The sequence below is a fragment of the Lathamus discolor genome, chromosome 3 (genome assembly GCF_037157495.1).
Source record: "Lathamus discolor isolate bLatDis1 chromosome 3, bLatDis1.hap1, whole genome shotgun sequence".
In the NCBI taxonomy this organism is placed as follows: Eukaryota; Metazoa; Chordata; class Aves; order Psittaciformes; family Psittacidae; genus Lathamus; species Lathamus discolor.
This window is the reverse complement of record NC_088886.1, coordinates 11,443,718-11,467,036: the sequence shown is the minus strand read 5'-3', so window position 1 is coordinate 11,467,036 and position 23,319 is coordinate 11,443,718. Positions and strand designations below refer to the sequence as shown.

Sequence of the window (23,319 nt, the reverse complement as noted above, 5' to 3'; positions counted from 1 at the left end):
ATTCTGTTTTTCACCAGGTAAAACCAGCTTTGAGAGGCCAAGACAAGGAGACTTGTATGTGAGCTCACGCACTCGACCTTCATCCGTTAGGTTTGTGTCTGTACTTCCCTCCATGTGGAGGATGGATAAACCCATCTCATTTATCGCACTTGGCTGGGACCGGAGGCTGGCTGAGGTTCCCGATGGGAACCACACCGCCCGGAAAGGAAGGATAAACAGAGCAAACCCGATGGAAGACCCAGGGGCAGGCCGCGCCAGGGGGGCAGACAACGACCTGCAACCCCCCCCACAGGACGGGCAGTAAAGAGGCCGGCCCTTCCCGTCCCCACGTTGCTGGGTTATTTTCTTCCCTCGGGGAACGGATGGCCCCACACCATCGCTCTGCTCCGCTGGCACCTTCCGGCCGGAAGCGGAAGCGCAAGCGCAAGCACCGAGCCCGGCGGCAGCGGTATAAGCGGTCGGCGGCGCGGTAAGCGGGTGGGTGATGCTCGGCGGCGGGCGGTGAGTGCGGTAGCGGCGGGGCGCTGGCGGGGTCTTATCGCCCCCCGGCGTGGGGCTGGGCCGCTACGATAAGGGGGTGGTGGGCGCGCTGCTGCGGCCAGGAGCGTTTGGCACCTCTGGGGTTAGCCCCTGTTTGGGGGGGAAGAGCGATTCAGTAGCGGGGAGTTCCGTGTTTTCAGTATATAGCTGTTTGCATATTTATGTATGTTAATTAAAAACATATTAATGTGCTTGTAACTGTTGGAAAACTTCTTGAGTTTAAAGGATTAAACTGGATTAGAAGCGAGTTGTAACTGTGGGTTGATGTGCGGGTAACACTTCTGTAGTTACAAGTGCATCCTCGTAGCTGAACTGCTTACGCTGCCTTTGAATTATTCTGACCTTTAACTCTTTGATGTGAATACGGCAATAGGTGGGTATTGTAAAGCCAAAACCACATCTTGTCTAGAATTGGTTTGCTCTGTGTTTGCTTTTGTCTTTGCCTCTCTACAAAGAGGCTTCCTGCTTTTTAATGAGCCACATAATGATGGCTAGCAGATATTGTGGTTCTGTTGCATCTCCTTGTTAGGGGAAGAATCTGAGTGGAAAGTATTAATTAGTGTTTTGTCTTCCACTGTCTCTAATTCTGGCATGTTCCCATTCTTCCAGGGGCTGTAGTTCTGCTCTCTCTGCAGTGTTAATATACGACAGTGTTAAATAAAGCAGGATGGGTTTTGGAAAATGTGCTGATGCTAGTTATTGATTAAACATGTGTACCTTGTCTTCTGGGGCAAACTGTTGCATTTAAGATGATTGTGTAACATGGTTCTGTGAAGCATATGGTTCTGTCTTATCTGTGTTATAGGCCAGTGTGAATCAAAAAGTCTTAAGTCTACAGTTGTATTGCATGATGTAAGCAGGTACCCTTAAGCAACTAAATTCAGGTAAAAAGCACCTGCTTGCTGGCTACAAAATGGCTATGAAAGTCAGAATACAAGGGAATGCTGTTGGCATTGTCATTTTACCTCCATGGACTTCCAAAATATCCCAGAAATTAGATGTACACCCAAAGTTTGTTTTATCAGGTGCTGATTGCCTTCAGCACCCATATCTGGACTTAATACATCTCAATGCAAATCCAGAGCCGTTATCTTTAACTGCTGTTTTGCACCAGGAGGTGCTGGTCCATTGCAGTTCTGATAAGAAAGTCACTCAGACTCTCTAAAGTATCATATCAAATGCTCGTTGTTAGAGCTAACCCTGTAAAGAAAGAGGATGGAGTTGATAATCTTACATCCCTTCAGGAGCTGGGAGCTCCAAGTTAACGCAGCATTGAACAGGTCTCCTCTGATTCATGCACAATGTGCTCTACAGGCCCTATCTGTAGAAGGGGTTACCCTGTTTTGGTCACTTGAGCTATTAGGGATTCTCTTACAGGAAGACAACTCTGTTCACCATTTCTTCTGTCAAACAAATGATGCTTGCATGAGAATGTCCTGCCTTTTTAGATAAAGGTAAGGACATGTACATGGCGTAATCACAGGTACCAAGCTGCCTGCAGACTCATCTGTTACAGCTGCTGAGCTTATCCCAGAACGCAGGCTTGAAGGCCAGGCTGTACATGAATCACAGCACAAGAGAACCCTGGCCCTGCTTGGGTTAATTGTTACCTGGATCACCAGCTCCTTGGTGTACAATGGCCTTCAGGTCAGGATCACTCCAGCTACTTTGTTAGGTGTCTCTGTAAAGCAAGTGTGGTATTTGATGTCTGCGGTATATCAACAGAAATATGGCTTGAGAAGCTAAGCAAGAAACTGAAAATACAAACTTTGTGTGAACACATCCATTGGCTGATGAAGATTTTAACAACATGGAGAAGGCAGAGCCATTTTGGGATGGTATGCTGTGTGGATGCTCTGCTTTGAAAATACCCATTCCTCCTACATAGTCAGCTATTTAGCCAATATTGCATGCTTCCACTCCTGGGTGGTTTGGTTTTGTTGTTGTTTTTAAACAAATAGCATGATGAGTTTGCACACAGCTGAACTTGGGAAGTAACTTCCTCAATTTCTGCTGAAATCAGCTAGCCAGCTTTGGAGCTCATCCTGAATGTGGTTTCATTTTAGCAGTTTGACCAGAAACATAGCTTGTGTGGATGTTGGGGCACACTGAAAGCTTCCTTTTTTGATAAAAAGCTTTGACACTCTTAGCAGATTGCTGTTTGTGGTAGGTATAAAACCAGCAACAGGGAGTGGAATACCCTGCTAGACTTCTGTTCTGTTGAATTTCACAGGGAAGATGTTTGGATATCACAGTTTGAAGCATGAGAGACAAGTCTAGGCTCAAGGGCTCCTTTTCTAGTCTCTCCAGAGTAACTGTTAATCTCCTTTATACTGGTAAAACATGTAAAGAACCTACTTCATCTTTATTCTAGCATCTACTTTTTTATATCGGACCTCTATTTTTTTACATAGAAAAGGTAAATTGTTGCAATTTACTGAATTTGTTTGTTCTTCAGGCAAAAATGTCTGCAGCATGCGACTTCGTTGCACTCCAGACTGGGCAGAAGATGCCTCTCATAGGACTAGGAACTTGGAAAAGTGAACGTGGCCAAGTAAGCAAAGAACAATGCAATATTATGCTCTCACCTAGTATTTGTGGCTTGTGCATCTTCTTTGAAGATCCTAGATTTGATGCCTGGATCCTTTGCTTGTTTTAGTCTTAGGCACACTGAAGTCAGTGGGATGTATGTATTTCCGTGACTTAAGGCACAAAAGCAGCAGCAGAAGATCCTTTAAGACTTGTTAATATAGGCCTCAGGCAATGCTGCTTTGGGAGATGAATCCAGAAAGAGACCAGTGAGTGGGCTGAGGCAGGGAAAGTGCTGTAGCTCTAATATGGTGCCTGACCTCCATTGGCAAATCCTCAGGCTGCCAGTTTGACCAGACGTTCCTTTGGCTTGGGCTGATGACTGAGCTAAAAGCATTATTTTGGGAGGCAAGAACTGCAGTTGGTTTTGTAATAAGTCCTGCTCTAGTAGTCAGCCTGTGTTTAGCAGAAAAACAGAATTTGCTTGGGTCATCCTGCTTTTAGACTAAGGTGACTAATGTGTTGTTGGACGTTCATTCTGCTTCTAATGCAATGGATTGGCAAACACCACGCTGGGAAACAATTCTCTGTGTTACTACAAACTGTCTGTGGGAATGTTTGCATGCTATGGACTGTGTCTCCTGTCGTAATTCTTCTCCTTGTCTGTCTTTCCTCTGTTTCATTTAGTTAAAAGATAAATTCCTGGGGGAAGAGATTGCACACACTTGCTGTGAAAGGCAACGTCCTTTGCTTGGTGGAATTCTTAGCTGGTATTGTTGTCTATAATGCCTTCTAGATTATGTGTACCTTTGCATGTCTGTGTAGTAAATGCAGCATAGTTTTGCATTAGCTTCATGATGGTTTTTGGAGTATATTGAATGACATTGTGTTTGTGACTGAGAGGGAAATTTAAAAGGCTTCTCAAGATGTTGAGCTATTCTCTCATACCAGCTGGAGGAAAATGTGGGGAAAGAAGCTGTAAAAATCAAACCTTTTCAGAGCCATTTTATTGTTGGTCTCTCTGTTCAAACAAGTGGACAGTGAATGCATCAGGAACAGAAGCCCTGCTAATGTGGAAACTAAGTTGGTGTGAGCGCTCAGTCAACCTCTTAAATGAGGACGAGAGCTCAACAATGAATGTTCAGCTCTGTCACTTAAAACATCAGCTGACAGCCAAATTAAGTTTATTGGCGTGCAGCAACTGAAAGGATGAATTTCTGTGTGCTCAAGGCACTTAAATGTGCGTTGTCTAAAAACAGTGCCTGAAACAAAACAAAATCTGAATGCATTGTTTATTCTGTGCACTAACTGTTCTGAGGAAAGTGCAGCCTTATAAAAGAACCAGGGAGAATCCTGCTCGTGCATAATTTAAACTGAATCCAGATGGATTTTGCCATAGTAAGCAGTGCTTCAGCAGCTGAACCCAGCCATCTTCTCTGGAGTCCCAAGGAAGCCATTGGGAATCGCTTCTTTGGAGCATCTACTATCTTCAAAGACATTCCTAGAATGTATTGAAGGGAAAATCTGGAAACCACAGTGAAAATGGAATTTCAGGAGCTGCTGCTGTTCCTCTGGAATAAAAAAACCTCCTGTTTATAACTCTTGAAAACTCAGAAGCATATGATTTACCCCTAAAAGAACATGATGTAGTTCAGGGACAATAATTGTAATTATGAATTTAAGACTAAGAAAAAAGCCTAGAGAAGCAGAACGCTTATTGACTATTTAATCTAGCTGTTTCCCAAGTAGAGGCTATTTATGAAAAGGTTTTTGTGCAAGGGCTGCATTAGAAGCAAGAGTGGAAATGGATGCCTTTTAAATTATTTCAGTTAAATATTACGCAGATTGTAATTGTTTTCCTTGCCAAGCTGCTTTTCAGTCTCGACTTTACTCTTTTGAGTAATCTCTTTATTACGGCTGTTACTATTCCTGATCCTAAACAAGCTTTGACCTCGTAGCTAGATCTTAGAAGTCCAGTACAAAGGTGTCATTGCAGCCCTAGTTTTCTAGATAATAAGAATATGGAGAGTAAATTATTGAATCTAATCTACATTGGAAGACTGTAGGATAATAAGATGTTTTCTGTATTACATGAGCAAATGCTGGAAGAGAAATTTGTTTTATGTGTTACCATAGGGACATGATGAAGGGCTATTGAATGGGAAGGGAACACAATACAGAAGCTTGTGAACTGGCAGCATGAATGAGTTGAAAGAGAAGTCCATTCAGACAGGAGCATCAAGAATATCAGTAGCACGTTTTGTTTTAATATTAGAGCTTGATTATCTGTAATCCTTTAATGCTTTGTTCTCTCAAGTGGGCCATGCTTTCAATCTGGAAGATTGATCCCCACCTGATGAACAGCATAACCTGTTGTGGCAGGGGCTGGTTCTGTGGGGCAAAGAGACGCTGGGCTTTGAGAAGTTGTATTTCTGTGTGAAACGTCAGGAAGGCTGGAGAGGAAATGTGTGGCTCAGCAAACCAGTCAGACTGGGTATCTTGTGACAGGATTGCAACTATGGAGGAGGCTGTTTAGTTCTTGGAAGTTTGTTAGAGAATCCTCGTTACATGCACAAATTCACTGCTGCTGGTAAGTATTGAGAGGGACTTAAATTCAACATATGAAGGATTGGAGGCAAAAGTATTTTATAGAACATCAACTGTGGAGTTGGCATTACTTATGTGGTGCTCTGAGCTCTTTTTCAGCAAGTTTAGCGCAGTATGGGCAAACCGTGATTTAGCAACCCTTACTGGTCATTGCATCTGAATATGATGTGGACCCATGATCTATTCCTTTTTTCCTGTTTCCTGTCAGCAGATGGGACCGCTAAATGTGGCAACTTCTCAGGAAGTGCGGGAGACTGGGCCTTTTCTTTCCAAGTATTATTGACTGGGACTGTGAGAGGGAAGGCCTCTTTGTAATGGATTGAGGCTGTGCAGAAGATGCTTCCTAGTCACTTAAACTCTATGCTGCTTGGAAGCATAAAGTTGGCTTGTTAGTTTTTCACCTTGTGATGAGCACATTGAAGAACTGGAAATCTAGGCATGGGCAGTATAATGGATTGGGACTTTCAGACTCAGTTTCTGAATCTGCTACTGATTGTTAGCAATACCGTGTTCCTCCATCTTCAAAACCAAAAGAGGGTGGGTAGAAAGGCCAAGTCCCTTGCCTCTATAAGTGGGAGTGTAGTTCCTAGGGCTTTGCTATACTATGAAGGAGAGTAAGACTTCAGCTACAACAATGTGTCTGTTTTGGGGCAAACCACTTCAAGAAAAGTATGAACCAGCTGATGAGACAGCAGCAGCAGTGATGCAAGGTTTGGGAGAGGTGAATTCTGATGAGATGGAAGCACCTACAGTTACGTGGTGCAGAGAGGTTTGAGAGATGCATGTTGGCTCTTTCAAAAGGCACAAAAAGTCCTCACAAAGAGGAAGCTGTGGATTTCATGTCTGTAAGGAATACAGTGTGGCTCTTGGTTAGACACCTGAAAGGCTTTGAACATAAACGTCACAGAATCATAGAATAGTTAGGGTTGGAAAGGACCTTAAGATCATCGAGTTCTAACCCCCCTGCCATGGGCAGGGACACCTCCCAGTAAACCCTGTCACCCAAGGCTCTGTCCAACCTGGCCTTGGAAAAAGATACCTAAGCATTAGAATAATAATAATAATAATAATAATAATTAGAATAATAAGCCTGTCACTTACAAGAAGGGTTGTGACAAATGCATATAGGAGTGGTTTAGACTTAGTTGGCCCCGCTGTGGGGCATGAGGATAGACTTAGTGATGTCTCAAGATCCTTTCAGACCTACTTTCAGTAGGTCTATGATGCTACATTGGTGAATCACACTTAAGCTGTGTGACTCAACTTGCCTACTGGAAAGTGAACTTGGTGATTGTTCCTTCCATAGAAGTTTTGACAGGCTAAACTAAAGAATAATGGAAAGCTCAAAGGATCCTTTGGCTGTTGTTACTTCACAACACAAATATCCAGAGGCATGTGAATCTCTTAACTGCTTCTGGTTTTGGGTTTTTTCCCCTCTGTCTCCCAGGAAATGCATGTCCCTGACTGGACGTAATCTCAAAATTACAGAACTTTCTGTTAAAGTTCTTAAGTTTACATCTATCTGTTGTTCCCACCCCCCAAGAAATGCCTTTTTTGCATGCCTTTTGTGTGGAGCTCTCCGTTCACATTGGAATGTTTTAGCAGGCTGAAAGTCGTTTACGCAAATACAGATTTAGCCCGAATCCAAACCTTATTTAAATAACCAGTCCCGGTTTTCAGTGCTGGAAGTTTATCAAAGCATGCTGATACAGAAATGCAGCCTCCTGCTTATTGCTTTGCAGAGATATGTTTGGAGTGCTTTATCCCTTGTTTTCTGCAAGTGGTTCTTACTTTAATTTTATGGCAAGTTTTGTGCCTATTTGGATTAAGCCCCCTATTATCCAATAGAAGAAATGAGGGACTAATACAGACAAAGAACACTGCTGGTTTTTCTTTCTGCTTCAGCTCCACAGCTCTCAACTTTTTGAAGGGTAGATATCAAATCTTAAAAGCCTTTTAGTATGTCTCAAGTGATTTCAGAATTACCATGACCTTGATTGTGTAGTGACCTTAGGAATGTCTTTGTCAAGGGCTGTGAATACCATCCTGCTGGAGAAAGGAAGAGTTTACTTCACTGCTGTAATAGAAGTGCTTTGTGATCCTGACTAAGGGAAACTGGTCTGATTTTTCCTCTCAAAATGCCAAAGAATGCACTCAGAATATCCTGTGTCTGCCTTTACTGCTGTTCTTGACAAGAAAACAAAGGAAATCCACCAGAGAAAGAGAGGTCTTTTTCCCATTTCTGTAGCATCTGAAAGCAGGACTGTACATGTCTTTAATTGCTGTTACTAGTTTTGTCAGCTTTAAAATTGAAAATGCTGCTACTTTGATTAAACTGAAAGAAATCTATCTCTCTCTAGCCTTTGTGAACATGTTTTTCTAATCTCTTGATGACAGAGATGTAATCTCTGTAAATATGTTGGGGCCCTATTGCATCAAGCTTTATACACAGAGGAATTTATAATCTTGCAGTCTTGAGAGACAAGTCAGTGAAGAGCAATGTACAGGAATCCCTGTACAGGTAAGATGTACTCTTACTGCAGCACTTTAGATGGATAGATGTAAAAGAGTGTGTGCTTACTTTCCACTGGAAGTCAAATGAAATAACATTAAGATTTTACTTAATGCTCATCAACCTAATGGAAGATGATGCCTGCAGTGGAATCTGTAGTAATTCTTGGTTCTTGTGCAGTTGGTTATTAGAAATCTTTATTCAGAAGCTACTTGTAAGTCCTCAAAAAGATGCCATTCTGTGTTTCGTTCTTTGATTTCTAGACCTGCTTCATATCTGAGGTCTCCATGTGAACATGTTTTGCGCTTGGGCTTCGTTAGAGCTTTAAAAAGCAAAAAGATTGGAAGTATGGTGCCTTGGTTCCCAACCATTCTGGTTTATGCGTAATAATATGTAGCAAGGGAAGCATTGCTGTTGGTAACACCTATGTCAGCAATGTGGAAAGCAAACTGCAGAGTTGTGAGCATCATGAGGCGATCTTCTGCAGGCCATGAATTAATACACAATGGTATAATGACTTCCATTGTTGTGCAGTCAGTGCAAATGAGACCTGAAGAAAAAATGCACCATAAAATATCATTATCTTAGGAATTTAGGTGTGAGTAGTTGAACCAACCCCGAATTCTGGCAATTCTGGAATTAGAAACCAGGCTCTCCCTTTACTGGGAGAGAGGAGATATCTTGTAATAGGAGATAATTACTAGATGAATCCTCATCTATTGGGTTAGGAAATTTTGTCTTCCTATGCCATCATTTATTTAAAAACTGCTTCTTAAAGCTCATTTTACATTTAAGAAAAGTGAGAAGTATAGTTAATAATTAATCCCTATTCTATATGGTGAGTTCTTGCATGCTTGCCCTGTGTGCATGGCCTGTATTCTTGTTACTCTTGTCTGCTAGCAGTTAGTTCTTCACTCTTGTGCCAGAGAGGACTGTATCCTACTCTGAGTCTCATGACCTTATGTACTTTTGGGGTGTTCGTCACTAAGTCCCTTCCCCCCAGTGATGTGTCCCTTTTCAGTGATCACATTGAGTTATGTGTTTCTGCTTACAGGTGAAAGATGCAGTGAAATATGCCCTAAGTGTGGGTTATCGCCACATCGATTGTGCAGCAGCGTACAGCAATGAAACGGAGATTGGTGAGGCTTTCCAGGAGTGCCTTGGGCCCGACAAGGTAAAAACACAAGAATCACCACACTGCTTGGGTATTTTATCAAAAGTCACAACAGTGACCTGAAAGTGGACTGTAAAGTTAACATCTGTGGCTTTTCCTCCTGGTCTGTCCCAGATGTATGTTACTAATCAGGAGCAGGTATGAAAGAGGGCTTTCTCTCCTCTTATACCCATCCTGGCTGTCAGGAGGAGGAAAGATTTTCAGGAATATTTGCATGGAGCTAAAGAAAATGCTCTTTAAAAAAAAATTCCTGGCCCACCCCTTTCCCCCCTTTCAAAGTATCCCAATTTAGCTGTTCAGAAGTCAGAGGTACCAAGAATCAGTAGCTATAACGTAAAATATTTGCAGTGATCTATATGAAAGTTACTCTGTTTTGCTGCTCTGGGATAGCATGGTCGGTAGCCATAGTGAATTTGTTGACTGTGGGGCTTTTTGGTTCTGGACAAAGTAATAGTAAGTAAATATGTACTTTGTTTTAAAGAGTGATTGCATTTGAAGGCTTGATAACTTGGCTCTAGGGCCTGCACCTGAGAGTCTATGGCCTAAATATAAGGTAATGTGGCAGGCATTCCTGTGGGTGACCCCAGGTGGAATCTTAAATTCATCCCCGTGCCCTACTGTTAGCCCAAGGGGCCAGAAGGATTGCCTGTACAGCCTCAGAGCTCATGGAAGGAAAGTTCTTATGTTCCTGCTTTCCTGCTGTTCTTCCCTTGGCTTTAGGGCAATCTCTTTGTTATGTGATTAGCTTAAGAGAGGCTGCTTTCAGCTTGCTCCGGGGATTCCTTCCTACTAGATAGGGTAACTAACACAGGGAAGCATAGGAGACTCTTACTCAATTCATATTAGCTAGCTAACTTAAAATCAGAATTTGTAAAGCATCTTTCTCTTTGAACGCAACAGCTACATGTGAAACAGAAATAACAATGGTTGGAGGAGGTAAACAGGGAATTAATTACTCCATCTTCTAAAAAGTATGGACTTCAGTGAAATTTGGTCATATAAGACAGTGAGAAGTACCTTCTGATGCTGTGCTGTGCTTCAGCTTGCCAAATGTGATCTCTCCCTTTTGCATTTTATACTTCCTGGTTAAGTAACTCCCTATTTGTTTAATTTCTATGTCTTACCCTTCCAATACAGGGTTCAGGGCGCTCTGTTCTTAGTGTGTTTCTTCCAGAACCTAGAAACTGAAGTGCAGAGCTTCGGGGAGCTGCTTCTCTTTATTTTCCCATGCCCTTCCCATGAGAAGCATTCCTGGTTTATAACATGTGATGAGTCTAGTTAGTTAGCTGGCTGTGCCTAGAAAATGTGAATTGCTAGGTAGAAATTACAAAATTCACATAGGAATAAACAGAATAATCTTTCCTTTGGCCGTACAATGCTTAATAGTGGCTTTTAGCCTTGAACTGGGAAGTTTGGGAAGTGTGTGTGGAGAGGATTGTTTTGTATTTCAGAACTTACAATAACTTGCGAACTGTCTGGTATACTTTAGGACTTGCCAATGTGTGTGTTTCTCTTGGTTTCCTCTGTCTAGTGTATTTTGAAAGGTTTAATTTGTGGGTTCCATGTGTTACCTTTTTTATTAAAACTTAAATTGTTCTCTTTGGTTTTAAAGGTAGTTGGGGAATTGCTGCAATTCTCTTCCTGAACTTGTTCCATTAAATTATGCTCTCCTCCCTTTCTGAAAGGTTATTAAAAGGGAGGACCTGTTTGTAACATCAAAGCTCTGGAATACCAAGCACCACCCAGAAGATGTAGAGCCAGCACTAAGGAAAACACTTGAAGATTTGAAATTGAATTACTTGGACCTGTACCTCATGCATTGGCCTCATGCCTTTGAGTAAGTTCTGTGTGGAAAGGGCACAGATTTTAGAAGCCCCAGTTTTACATAAGCGGCTGGTGTTATATCCTCAGGACCTTCTTTGTGAGCTGTGGATTTCTTCCTGAGTATACTGTCTGCAAGACGGCTTTTTGTAGTGTGGCTAAGTAATGTAGTTCTATGGACTGTCATACAGACACGACTTTCTCCCCGTAACCTGTACACTGACTCGTATTTGGTCCATGTGTTCACAGAAACAGTTGTTCAGTTTTCATTCTTTGAATTTCAGCTTGGTAGGAGTTTTAGATTTGTAGATTTTAGATTTGTTTAGATCAGGTTTGTAGCTTGTCTATAAGCATAAATTACAGGAGACAAAGCTGCTTGTTTTGTGCAGAAGAATTCTAAATAGAAAAGGGATAATCGTTCTTATTTAGCAATTATGAGTATTAAATCTTCATTTAAAATCTGTAAGCAATTATTTAGATTTTTTACTAGTGAGAACAGCTAGGCGATGAAATTAGGGATGCTAAACTCACAGTTTGGCATGAGTGACAAAGGCAGGTAACTGAAACTAGTCTAACTGGGAAAAAGTAATAAAGCTGTATGTGACAAGCTTCTGTACTGACGATTGCCACCTTATATTAGCTGAGAATTTGGTTTGCTGTGAGGTGAAATCTCCGAGTTTAAAATATATTAGATGTTTAAATAGCCTGGTGCCTTCATCCAGGCACTGGGGAAGTGTGGCAGCTATTCTTGCTTCTGCCATTGACCTGCAGGGTAACCTTGAGGAAATAACCAAACTGCTTTGTGCCCTTCCTTATCTGTAAAATGAGAATTAAGCCTTTTGAAAGGCCACACTTTTCACTAATAGTTATTAACAGTACTGGAGTGGCCAAGCATGCAGTGTCATGGTGACATCTGTATGAGGAAATGAAAATTACTTCTTGTGACATTTTAATTGCAGTAATTCTATGATTTGAGGAAATAAGAGACGAGGAAGTCTTGCAGTTAAGTGCTAAATACACTTATCCTACAGAAGCATCATTCCTTGCTTTATTTTCCTGCAGATGTGGAAGCAGTTGTTGGTCCTCCCCACCTCCCCTTACAATCAGTAAAATGGAAGGGGGAGGATGAATCTCCTGACCAGATGCTTGCATGGAGACAAGCCCCTGTCAGTTTAAGGGGCTTCTGTCTATTCTGCAAATATGAGAACTTTTTGACCGCTTCTAGTGATACAAACTGCATTTTACAAAGCATACAATACTAATGGTTAGAGGAAAGATGTGTGAAGCATAAGTGTATTCCTCAGCCTAACAGAATGAGGAAGTGTGGCCAAGTAGAGCTGGTTTAGAGGAAGAACTGTTAAAAATTCCCCCGTTATGAAACAGGTTTGTTTTCCAGTTGATTGGAAAAAAAACCCCAAACAACCCCAACATGAAACACTTTGATAACAGGTAACACAAATATTGATGTATGTTTAGGTATTACTAATATTTTATTTAGCTTGACGCTGTGGAAACTGTTGACAAAACTGCCATTCTAATAAAGCAGTTCCATATTTTCTCATTGGAAACCATTCACTCTCCAGTTTTCTATTAGCTCTGCCTCCACTGTTGCAAAGTGTGGTTACCTATAGTGCCTATTGCTCTGGGAAGCTGAGCAAATGAATGTTATTTAATTAGAAATAGACTTCCATCTGGAAATCACAGTGCCTCTAGGTCTTGAAACTTAATCTCTGACTTTGTGTACTATTGTTGACATATGAGGCTGCTTTTCTGAGTTGGGAGCTCATAAGGCTTTCAAGAGTTATTTTTGGTTCTAGATTTATCAATGATAGGAAGAAGAACCATCTCTCCTTGTCCCCAGCTCTCACTTCTCACACCATGTCACTGCTTAGCTGAGCAGTGTAAGGCAGCCTCTTAGATCTGAGGTAGCAGAGTCCTGCACTGGTTATAAGAAGCATGCTGCCAGTGGGATTACATGTACCCCTCCAAGTGTGGACTACTCAGAGGCCAGTCATAGCCCTTTGGCAGTGTGGTGGTGTCACTTGGCAGAAGCAGCTTCATTGTGTGGGGTTTGTGTTTTACTTTATCATGGTTTTTGAATGGGTTGGTATGACTAACTGGGAACACACCCAGCCTATAAGCAACATGTATGCGTTAAGACTTCTGTGAGAATCTGTACTTGTATCAAGTACTGACACTGCTATGGAGTCTAGAGGGAGTGGGAAGGCTGGTGTACTTCGAATATAATCTCTTCTAGACAGCTCTTAAACCAAGATCCCTTTTGTAGCTGCTCCAAACAGACTATAAAGAATCAGTCCTCTCAAGGTGAGGAACCAAAGCTACCCTCTGAGTTGGTGCTCTCTAAATCTAGCTGTTTTGCTAGGATCAAAGTGTGCAAAGAGCTGCAGTGTGTATATGGTGGCTTATCAGTTATCTGTGTAGTCACTACTATATAGGTAAGTAGGTCAAAATACTGTATAACAAGTTGACATAGGAAAGACTGTATGTGAAATAATCTTCTATAGGTGAAGTTGGCATAATTCATGAATTGAACAGACAAATATGCTTAGTATGTACTCCACCCTTTAAGCTATGTAAAGCTTTTAAGAATACAGGAAGGTTTCTTTTAGTGAAGAACTATAATATAAATGTGGTGAATGTACTTACACTTTACCTTTGCTACTGTAGACGAGGGGACAATCTCTTCCCAAAGAATCCTGATAACACAATGCGTTATGATTACACTGATTACAAGGATACCTGGAAGGCTATGGAGAAGCTGGTAGTAAAAGGTCTTGTGAAAGCCATTGGGCTGTCAAACTTCAACAGCCGTCAGATCGATGATATACTAAGTGTGGCTACTGTCAAACCAGCTGTGCTCCAGGTAAGTTGAATAGAGGATGAATACCTTTTTCTGTTTGTCCATAAGTGAAGAATCTTCAAACCAATGCTGTGTGTTTAACACAAAGTGTTCAGCTTCTTATGTACAGGGAAGAATATAGCCAGCTCTGCAGGAGTAGGCACACAGAGCCTATCATTCCAGGAAGATTAGTTTGTTGGGGAGGAGGCCTATGTCCACATTCTGTGGTCATTTATATCTGCTTAGTTAAGCAGGTCTGTGGGAAGAGTTAGTCTTCCCTGCGAGGGACAATTCAGGCTATAAGAAAGAAGCATTGTGAGAGAGTAACTTGAATCACTTCTTATAGTTTCCTTGCTTGTTGGATGCTGTTTGGTACATAGGGAAGATCCAGTGCTCTAAACTTACGTAATCTGTTCTTTTTCCTGTAAATGTAGCCTACCAGATGCTTTTTATTCTGGTAGTAAGTTATCCTTACAAGGATACCTTATTTAACTTAAACCTTATCCTCATGAGGGTTTTTAGAATCTGGAATGACCTCCTGTGATGTGTTTGGTTCTGCTGTGCTCTTGACTTCCTGGACTTCCTGTTTGTTTAGAGTTTTGTGTTGCCATCTATTCTCTAGCCACTCATTGTGGGTCATTTTAACAGGTAGAATGCCATCCTTACCTAGCTCAGAATGAGCTGATAGCTCACTGCCAGAAGCGAGGACTAGTTGTCACTGCCTACAGCCCCCTTGGTTCTCCAGATCGCATGTGGAAACACCCAGATGAGCCTGTGCTTTTAGAAGAACCTGGGATCAAAAAACTGGCAGAAAAGTACAGCAAGTCACCTGCACAGATCATCCTCAGGTACAGGACAGCTGTCAGAGAGGGTGGTGTTTGGGACCTGGCCTTAAATGAAGCAAAACACTCACGTTAGAAGGAATCTGCTTAAAGTGTGTGTTCTTCTGCATTGGTGGGGAGTTAAAATCACAGGGAGGGCCAAAAGCAAACCCTGTTCAGTGCCTGTTTGACAGAGTTGGCAGAGTTGGCTCTGCCTTAGGGCGGGTGGATGGACTAGATCAGAAGGGTCTGTTCAGGGCCTGGATGCATGCCTGGGACAGTTCACCCATTTCCTGAGAAATAGCAGTAGCATAACTGCAGCAGTGAGCCAAGATTGAGGGCCGCCTACCGAATGTGCATGTGGCCAGTTCTAAACCCTTGAGCGCTTGTTGCTGCATTCAGGTAGGCTCTCGGGAAGAGGGGCTGAGGAAGGGACCTTCCTTCTTTGCACTGCAGAGCCATTGGATACTGGGAAACAAGATGGTTGAGTAATACGCAGAATGTGATCAGCACATAAAATAAAACTGGGTTCTATCCTCACTTTTTGTTTTGTTTGTCTGGCTTTGTATCTCTTAATTTCACTAGCACAGTCTTGGGCAGCAGCACGTTACCCTGCCAGCAGAACAAGTTCAAGATTTTGTGCTTGAGCCACTAGACAAGCACTTGAGAGATCTGGGTTTTCTTCTGGTTTCTTGGTGGTTGTGTTAGAACTTGCATAAAATGCTGAAGTACCTTTTTGTGACTGTTTCTTGGGCTTCTACTTAAAGCACCTGAAACTTGGTTGTTTTTTCAAGGCATGAATGTCTTCCCCTTGTTGATTGATTCAATAGCTACTGTCTTGCTTGAGCTTGCATATACTCATACTCCTAGTAGAATACAGTGCTATGCCAGCCCTCTTCTGGGTATTTTTATTTCCCATAGAAACATAAGTGGCATCTCTGCTGACACAGGTTGTTACTCAACCAAAATAAACATTGTGGGTTTTGGGCTGCACACACAAAATATCTCTCCTCCCCTTAACAGATGGCAAGTGCAGCGTAAAGTGGTTGCCATTCCCAAGAGCGTCACTCCTGCTCGCATTCAGCAGAATCTCCAGGTAAGTATAAATGAAGGAAAGGAGCTTCAGCAATGCCCTCTTCATGCGAGTAATATCCTGTCCTACTACTTGCAGAGCAACAAGCTGAGGCACTTGGTTTATGCTCATTCATCAGTGTATGCGTAGACTTGAAAAGGATGGTAAAGACTTTTGGAAAACAAACTTGATAAGTTTTAAGCAAGTGTGTAAGCATGTGCACACGTATACATGCAGTCTTGTTATCGAGAGGTAAAGAATGTACTTTGTAGAAGTCTGAGTGGAAAATCTTTACTGACGTTTATCTGAGGTACAAATCTATTGAACAAGGGAGTCTTCTAATGACATTCAGTGGCTCTTACTGATGAGTAATAGTGCCTCTACCCTGTAAGTGGGGGTTGGTGACTATTTCTGCAGCAAACTGCCATGTTAATGACACTGAAGGAGTAAGTGTGGTTCACTTCTGCTGTGACGTAGAGAGAGTTCACTTTAGAAATTGTGTGGAAACTGACTTCAGATAATCTTGAGGGAGGTCTCTGAATCGCCTCCTGTGATCTTTTCTTCAGCCCCTAATCATAGAGATTGGCTGGTTACACACTTGTTAGGAATTGTTTCTATAATTGTTACTCCCATTAAAACAAATCTTGCTGTGTAGTAAGCTGCTAGAAATCTCCAGAAACTCCAGTAAATTCTGCAGTTAACTGAGGTTTAGTGCTGTGTGGGAACAGAACATTGATTCAATTGGCAGGACTGACTTGGAACAGTCCAACTGCTTTTTATGTTTTTGGAAGAGTGCTATGCAGTATCAGCGCAGGCTTAGAGCTGGCAAGGTATGGACACCTCAGATTTCAAGCCTCTGTTTGGTGTTTGTTATAAAATGAGTTTCAATGGCAATACTGTGTTTATGAATGTAAGACAAACTAATTGTAACCTATGGTTATAAAGCCTCTTGCTTTTGTTCTCAGGTGTTCGATTTCAGCCTCACAGAAGAAGAGATGAACCACATTGGAAGCCTGAATAAAAACTGGCGTTACATTGTGCCAATGATCACGGTAAATTTCTCATGTTTCTCATAGTTTTCATTATGTGCATGTGGCCACAGCTTGGGTTTTTTGCATTTTTCTTTCTTGTACTGTCCCCATCAGAACTACTTACTCATAAGTTGTATGCGTAAGTATGTTAAGTAGAAGATGCACTTACTTCATCTTCTTAAGGTATCTAAGATGAAAGAATTTTTCAGAAGCTAGGTACAAAAAAGGTAGCTTTTTGAAATCTTTCCTCCTCTATCTTGGCTACTGAAGGAGTTCTCATTACAAACCTGTCCATGGGCCTTTAAGCCAGAGTCCCATCTTACTTTAGAACTCCCCAAACTCTGGCTGATATGTTCTTTTCAGGTACAAACAGGCCAAGGTCCATGGCATTCCTTCAGAAGTAGTCCTTGTTCCAGCTGTCCCCATCTACTTTACTTTATACCATAAGCCTCTAAGATCGGTGAAGACTGAAGGTGCTTTTAGTTCTCCATACCCATCACAGAAGTCATGTGAGGGTAGTTTGTCCACCTCCCTCCAGTTGCTGTCCCCCCTTTCAAAACCTATTTTAATGACCTTCCTCCAATGTAAGGAGCTTGGCTTTGGCTGTTCTGTTTTTCTGTCCACATCCATTAGCTGCTGCAGCATTGTTTAGCATCAGTAGTTTTACTCTTGTCACATGAAACTTTCTACCTCATCTGCTATCAGTTGGTAGTCTGGTTTTAGAGAGACTAAAGCCTTGTATGTGTTGAAGTCCTCTTGGTCTTCCTTTATATTAAAGGAACTAACCTTGTTCCTTTCCCCTCAGTGCAAAAAAACAAACCCCAAACCCAAGAATGCCATGTTGTCTCCTGTCTTCATAGTATTCCTCATTTCTTACTGTCCTGCTTCTGATTACACCACAGAAAGCTGTTGCCATTCCCTTGTGTGTCACTGACCACCAGCCTGTGCTATAATGAGTCTGAAGTGATATATCACTTCTCTATCATACAGTACACCCCATAGACACAGTAGATCTCTGCAGATTTGGAAGCTGTCAAGCATACCCTTGTCTCTGCAAGCGGTTTGTCTACCTGTAGATTATTCTTCGTTAGTCAGTCAGTGGCTGCTGGCTATAGGAATTCTTTGGGGGAAGTTTTTCTCCAGGATTTCTCATAGAGCTTTTTTGAGTACTTGAGCATGTCTGTGACTAATCTAAATTAGAAAAAATAAGTGACTGTGGTGAGTAACTGTCTCATATCAAGGGCAGATACTGGTTACAGCTTTCGCTGTTTGTCATACTGGAGCTTCCAAGAGCTTCAAGGCCATGCTCTTAACTGTATGTTGCTTCAGTATGTGTGTGTAAATATAACCCCCCCCATCCCTGCAACCAAAATTATCTTTTGTGTTTATGGATCAGGAGTCTGTACACCAAATGACAAGCTTAGCTCTGATCTGTGTGACTGCAGTAGTGACAAGCACACCTGCTGCTGATAGGATGTTTCTTTCAAGTGCTTTGCTACTCGTGCTGCAAGCAAAGTTGTTTTATTAATGAAACTGCAAAATACATTAGGATGTAGCCTCCTTGGATGAGCCCGGGCTAAGTCATGTGCTTTTGTTACCTGGGAGACCTGATCAGATCACAGTGATTCACAAAGGAGAGATGAAATAGAGTTCAAAGTGCTAGCCCATCCAACTAGAAAAAGGGTGAATGATGCAGCTGGGCTTCAAAGATACTGCCATAGTGTCAGATAACAAGATGGGAAGAAGCATGATGAGAATTAAAAGGTGACTGTGTAGCTGTAAGATCTCTAGTGGAACCTTTTGTCTCCTGCCCGTCCCTTCTGGGCTCAAAGAAAAGAATTTTCATCAACTGTGAATTAAAATTCCTGCCTAACCTTTTATGCCTACCTCCTCTCTTGAGTCAGTTTCTGGATTTCAACGTGTGATACAGCAGTGGTATCAGAGCTTCTGTCATAACTGCCAAGACAGTTTTTCCTTGTTTTGCTTCATTGATACATAACCACAAGTTCTTATAGTTGTGGCACTCTTCTCCACATTTTCTTGTCTAAAGCCTAAGAAGAAGCTATTACATTGCCTGTAGGCAATTCAAGTTGCTTTATACCTTTAACAATACGTTATCTGCATAGAGGTTGGAAATTACATTGTACTGGCCTGAAATCCCAAACTTTTGGAAACACTTAATTGCAAGGAATATACTTAAGTGAAACCTGAATGACTCGCAAGCCAGGAAGAGGAGGAGTGATGGTGTTGTACACATAATGATCTGGTTTTGATAGCACCACTGACCTGCTGTGTGTTCACTGCTGATTTTACCCCACTGCCTTCTCTCAAATTCCTGTGCTAGACTGGAATCAGGCACCTGAAACATTGCTTCTGGCAGCTGCTGTATTGGCATGCTGTGACACTTGTCCACAGTTTTAAAGACTGCCTTCAGTTGACAGCTTCATTTTGGCTTTATATTAATCTGAGCATCAGTCAAACCTTAACATCTTAGTTTTCTGCTCTGTAGTGCCCCCAAGTGACTAATTTCACACTTCAGTAGTCTCTGTGACATTAATTATTAGGGATTCCAGTTGACTTGAAATGCAGGCTTTATACTGAAGGCTACTAGATGGACTTAATCTAAGTTCTAGCTGAATGATGCTAGTCTGTCTCCCAGGGAGGTGTGTGTCTATCAGTGCTGCACCTAAATTTCCCCAGACATTACAGATGAGGAGCAAGGGTTTACCTTTGCTCCTTGGGGGGTGTTGCAATGGACTTGGTGCAAATAAAAATGCATTAAGTCCGTGCATCTGAATGCTGAGGTGTGGGATGTAGGAACTGAGACTTCTGCATGACCACGTCTGCTTTTGGGCCAGCTGGAGCCTCTGTTTCATTACCTATGAATACTGGTTTCAGTATTCCAATTTTATGGCTGGAGAAGCTGGTCATCCATGGAAATCTTCTTAAGCAAGAAGTGCTATGAGGGAGTTCGGTGACACTGTTAATGCTTCAGTATGTGACCCTGAACAAGTCATTCAAATGCATTTCATCTTACCCATGTGTAAAATTGGCAGCCCAGCAACTCTGTCATGGAAACATGGGGAAAACGCTCCAATTCCAATAAAGTGTTTTGAAGTCTGCATGTTACAACATTGACTCAATAACAGCTACAAGGCAAAAGGCTTTTAACTGTTCTTAATCTACTTCTTCAAGTCTCAGCAGCTGGAAAGACTTGCTCCAGGCTACAGAAATCTACCTCCTTTTTTAATGAATTTTTAAGTTTTCCTTTCACAAAGTGCTAGGAGGACTCAGGAGCAGGGAACTGGCTATTGTTTAATCTGAAAAAGACTCCCAGGTGTTTGGATCTTCCTATCCCAGAAACTGAAACCATGCAGACCTTGAAACCGAGAGTAAGAATTTCTGTCCTTCTGACTTGAGTCTGTTTGTTCCACAGGTGGATGGCAAGCTCGTGGCCAGAGATGCTGGACACCCCCATTACCCCTTCAATGATCCCTATTAACTACTAGAAAATAAGGTGTTAAGGAACATGCTCCTCTGCATGTCATTCCACAAAATAATTGTTTCCACAGTTCATCAAAATCCTCTGTCCAAATGGAACCTTCCTTCCTGAGTAGGTTTACTTACACTGCTTCTAATTGACCTCCTTTCTGGAGTTACTGTAGCTTCCCTGGCCAGGTTTGTGGATTTGTGGCAATGACCATAAACTGACTCCTGGAAGCGTCAATCATTTGGGAATTAGATAAATAGTGGGGGAGTCTAAATCAAGTTCCTAACATACCATTATCAGGCTAGGGCAATACTTTGGGGTTAATGTCTGTGAAACGGTTCTGAAGGCTTTAGTTATTGCTAAAGCAGGGAAATGAAAACCACAACAAGGTGAAGGAATGAAAGCATTTTTAAGTCTACACAACTGCTTAGCCATCAACTTTGATATCTTTATCAGTAATTTTTTTACATAGGGAATAAAGTGAAGTGTGCTGTGGTTGCAGTATGTTCATAAACCATGCACTAAACCCCAAGTAACCAGCCATGCCCAGTGCTTTTTATCCACTTTGATTACTTGTGGGACTTGGAATTCTCCCATTTTTCTTTTTACTGTAATTTGCCTGTAGATTTGAGGAGAATAAATGCGCACCCTGGTGCAGGCCTCTGGGGCAAGCTTCTGTGTTGCTTCTCACATGGATAGGTTCTGGCTCTGACAATAGCTCTGATCATCCTATCGCAAAAGGATCCAGACTGTTTTTGCAAGTCCTGTGGCAAACCAGCCTGCTTTTCCTGTACTTTCCCAGTGCTTCTTTACCAAAGATGCCCAGTTTGCGTTTTGGAAGGTCACAAGCTTTTAAGAACAACGACCTGTCAGGGGGCCCCTTCCATTTTAATGTCACATTTTGGACTGCTGCTGGGTTGATGCTTGGGAGAGCTGGTCCTGCCCCCTGTTCTTCTGCTGACCTGCTGGCAGCACTGAGCAAGTCACTTGCCTTTCCCGTGCCTCTTTTCCTACTTGCCATGTCGCCGTGTTACTCTGCGGTGGGAACTGGTTTACAGAGTGCCGATACACTGCTGAGCAGCTCCAACATCAGTTCAGTCTCCTAAGGAATTGTCCAGCCATCGGTACAAAGGGCGTGAGGTGATAGCACCTGCCAGTACTCTGAGGGTGATACCTTCTGTGGCCTTAGCAGTGTTAACACTTTAGTTTTCTCTACCTGTAAAATAGGCTTAGTGCTCATTTGGTGCAGGCACGGTAGCAAGGCAGTTTCTAAAGGCCTCTCAAATGTAAAACAAAGGCACTCTCTTATCTCTGTTGATGCCAATCAGAGACAGTCACAGACTTCTTTGCTGCTGGATAAAGAAAGTTTAACTGACTGTAAGTGAAATAAAGAGCACTTAGAAAGATAATCCTCTCTATTCAGATAGTTCAAAAATCAAAGGAATTAGCTTCTTTTCGTTTTGATAACCTCATTTACGGTAGGCCTGTAGTAAACTACATGTTCAACTCAAGCAGAATGCTGCCTCAGGTATTTCCTGCCCTGGGCCTCACAGCGTGCAGCCGAACGGTGACAAACCTGTTTTATCGCTCTTTGTAATCCTTATGTAAAAGCCGAAGAGCTCCCGTGTTGGGTGTTTCCTAATTCCTGCTGAATTTACCTCAGTGGAGAAAGCCATTACAGCTCCATTAACATTCTTTACTACCCTGGAACGTTTTCTTCTAAGGGAGATGAAATCCCTGCCGTTTGGGGTTTTATTATTCTAATCAAACGCGGGTGACTTTAACTACAGTTCTGACTGCACATCAGTAGGGAAGCAATTTTCCTTTGCAGGCGCTGTGTAGGAAGTTAACAGCAGTCATCGTGCCAAGGAAAGCGGCTTTTGTTGCATGTATTTCCACTTGCATGTCTTAAATAAATCCTGTTCTCAGTGTATGACTTCGGGACTGTTTTCCCCCTCTTTCCTGTCAGGGCCCCAGTTAACTTTTATGCAGTTCCTTCCCTTAATGAGAGTAGGTAAGCGGGCGGAGAATTCCTAAGAAAAGGAGTTAAATTCTGCCTGTCAGCCCGCACTTCCCAGCTCTGTTACTCCACGCACTGACATGGTGCCGTTGGGGCCGCTGAACTTTTATCTTGAAACAGCGCAGGGGGAAATGAGCTTCCAGCTCTCTGCCAATGGCTTTCCTGTCGCTGTGCGAGCTCTCTGGCCCTCTTTGCTGCTACAGCTGCTGCAGCCATGTCTGCCGTGTCTGCCGGGAAACGCGTGAGCTGCGCCGAGCGTGGGCCCAGGTTACAGCAGGGCAGGGGCGCTGCTGCTGCCCCAGCCGTCAGGTGGGGCATTACGAGCCCTTGCAAGCGTGGGCTGGATGTGCCCCACGGCAGGGAGCGCCCGTCCGCTGCCCCAGCCAGGGCAAGGCGGGGGGGGGCTCTGCCTGCGAGGGGCGGTCGAGACCCGCGCCCCGTGACCGCCGACGGAACGTCCGGCTCCTCCTGGCCCCGCCTCTGGGGCAGCCCCTTCTGCCCGCCGCACGTCCGCCTTCCCCCGGGGCGGGAGCGGCGCACTGAGGCCCCCGCCCTCCCACCGCTTGGGGCGGCCGCGGCGGAGTCGGGGAGAGCCGGGAGGCCCGGCGGGCGGACTACGCTTCCCAGCATACCGCGCGGCAGCGGCCTGCCGGCGGAGCGCCGTTTCCCCCGCCTCACCCAGCACTACACTTCCCAGCGTGCCGCGCGGCTCCCCCCGTTGCCTCCACCTCGGGACTACAGTTCCCAGCAGGCCTCGCGCGGCTGCTCGCCCTCATGTCCCGCAGAGTGCGGTCGCGCGGCACGCCGGGAGTCGTAGTCCCCCACAGCGTGCGCGCGCCGCG

The 23,319-nt window shown here is 43.2% G+C and overlaps 1 protein-coding gene across 1 annotated transcript; it reads left to right on the top strand.

Annotated features, from left to right (window-relative positions):
- The first annotated feature begins 364 nt into the window (after positions 1-364).
- Positions 365-22,393, top strand: AKR1A1 (aldo-keto reductase family 1 member A1). The gene is made up of 9 exons (XM_065673476.1): positions 365-469; positions 2,999-3,094; positions 9,243-9,362; positions 11,048-11,199; positions 13,872-14,067; positions 14,692-14,891; positions 15,888-15,960; positions 16,902-16,988; positions 20,404-22,393. The coding sequence occupies exons 2-9, from the start codon at positions 3,005-3,007 to the stop codon at positions 20,467-20,469; spliced, it is 984 nt and encodes a 327-aa protein (XP_065529548.1). The 5' UTR covers positions 365-469; positions 2,999-3,004; the 3' UTR covers positions 20,470-22,393.
- The last annotated feature ends 926 nt before the right edge of the window (positions 22,394-23,319 follow it).

What these genes read in the sequence shown, in the direction of transcription:
- AKR1A1 (XM_065673476.1), top strand. Translation starts at nt 3,005, where the DNA reads ATGTCTGCAGCATGCGACTTCGTTGCACTCCAGACTGGGCAGAAGATG. An exon ending in GGAAAAGTGAACGTGGCCAA is followed by an intron (nt 3,095 to 9,242) that starts GTAAGCAAAGAA and finishes TTCTGCTTACAG; the next exon opens with GTGAAAGATGCAGTGAAATA. An exon ending in TCAAACCAGCTGTGCTCCAG is followed by an intron (nt 14,068 to 14,691) that starts GTAAGTTGAATA and finishes TCATTTTAACAG; the next exon opens with GTAGAATGCCATCCTTACCT.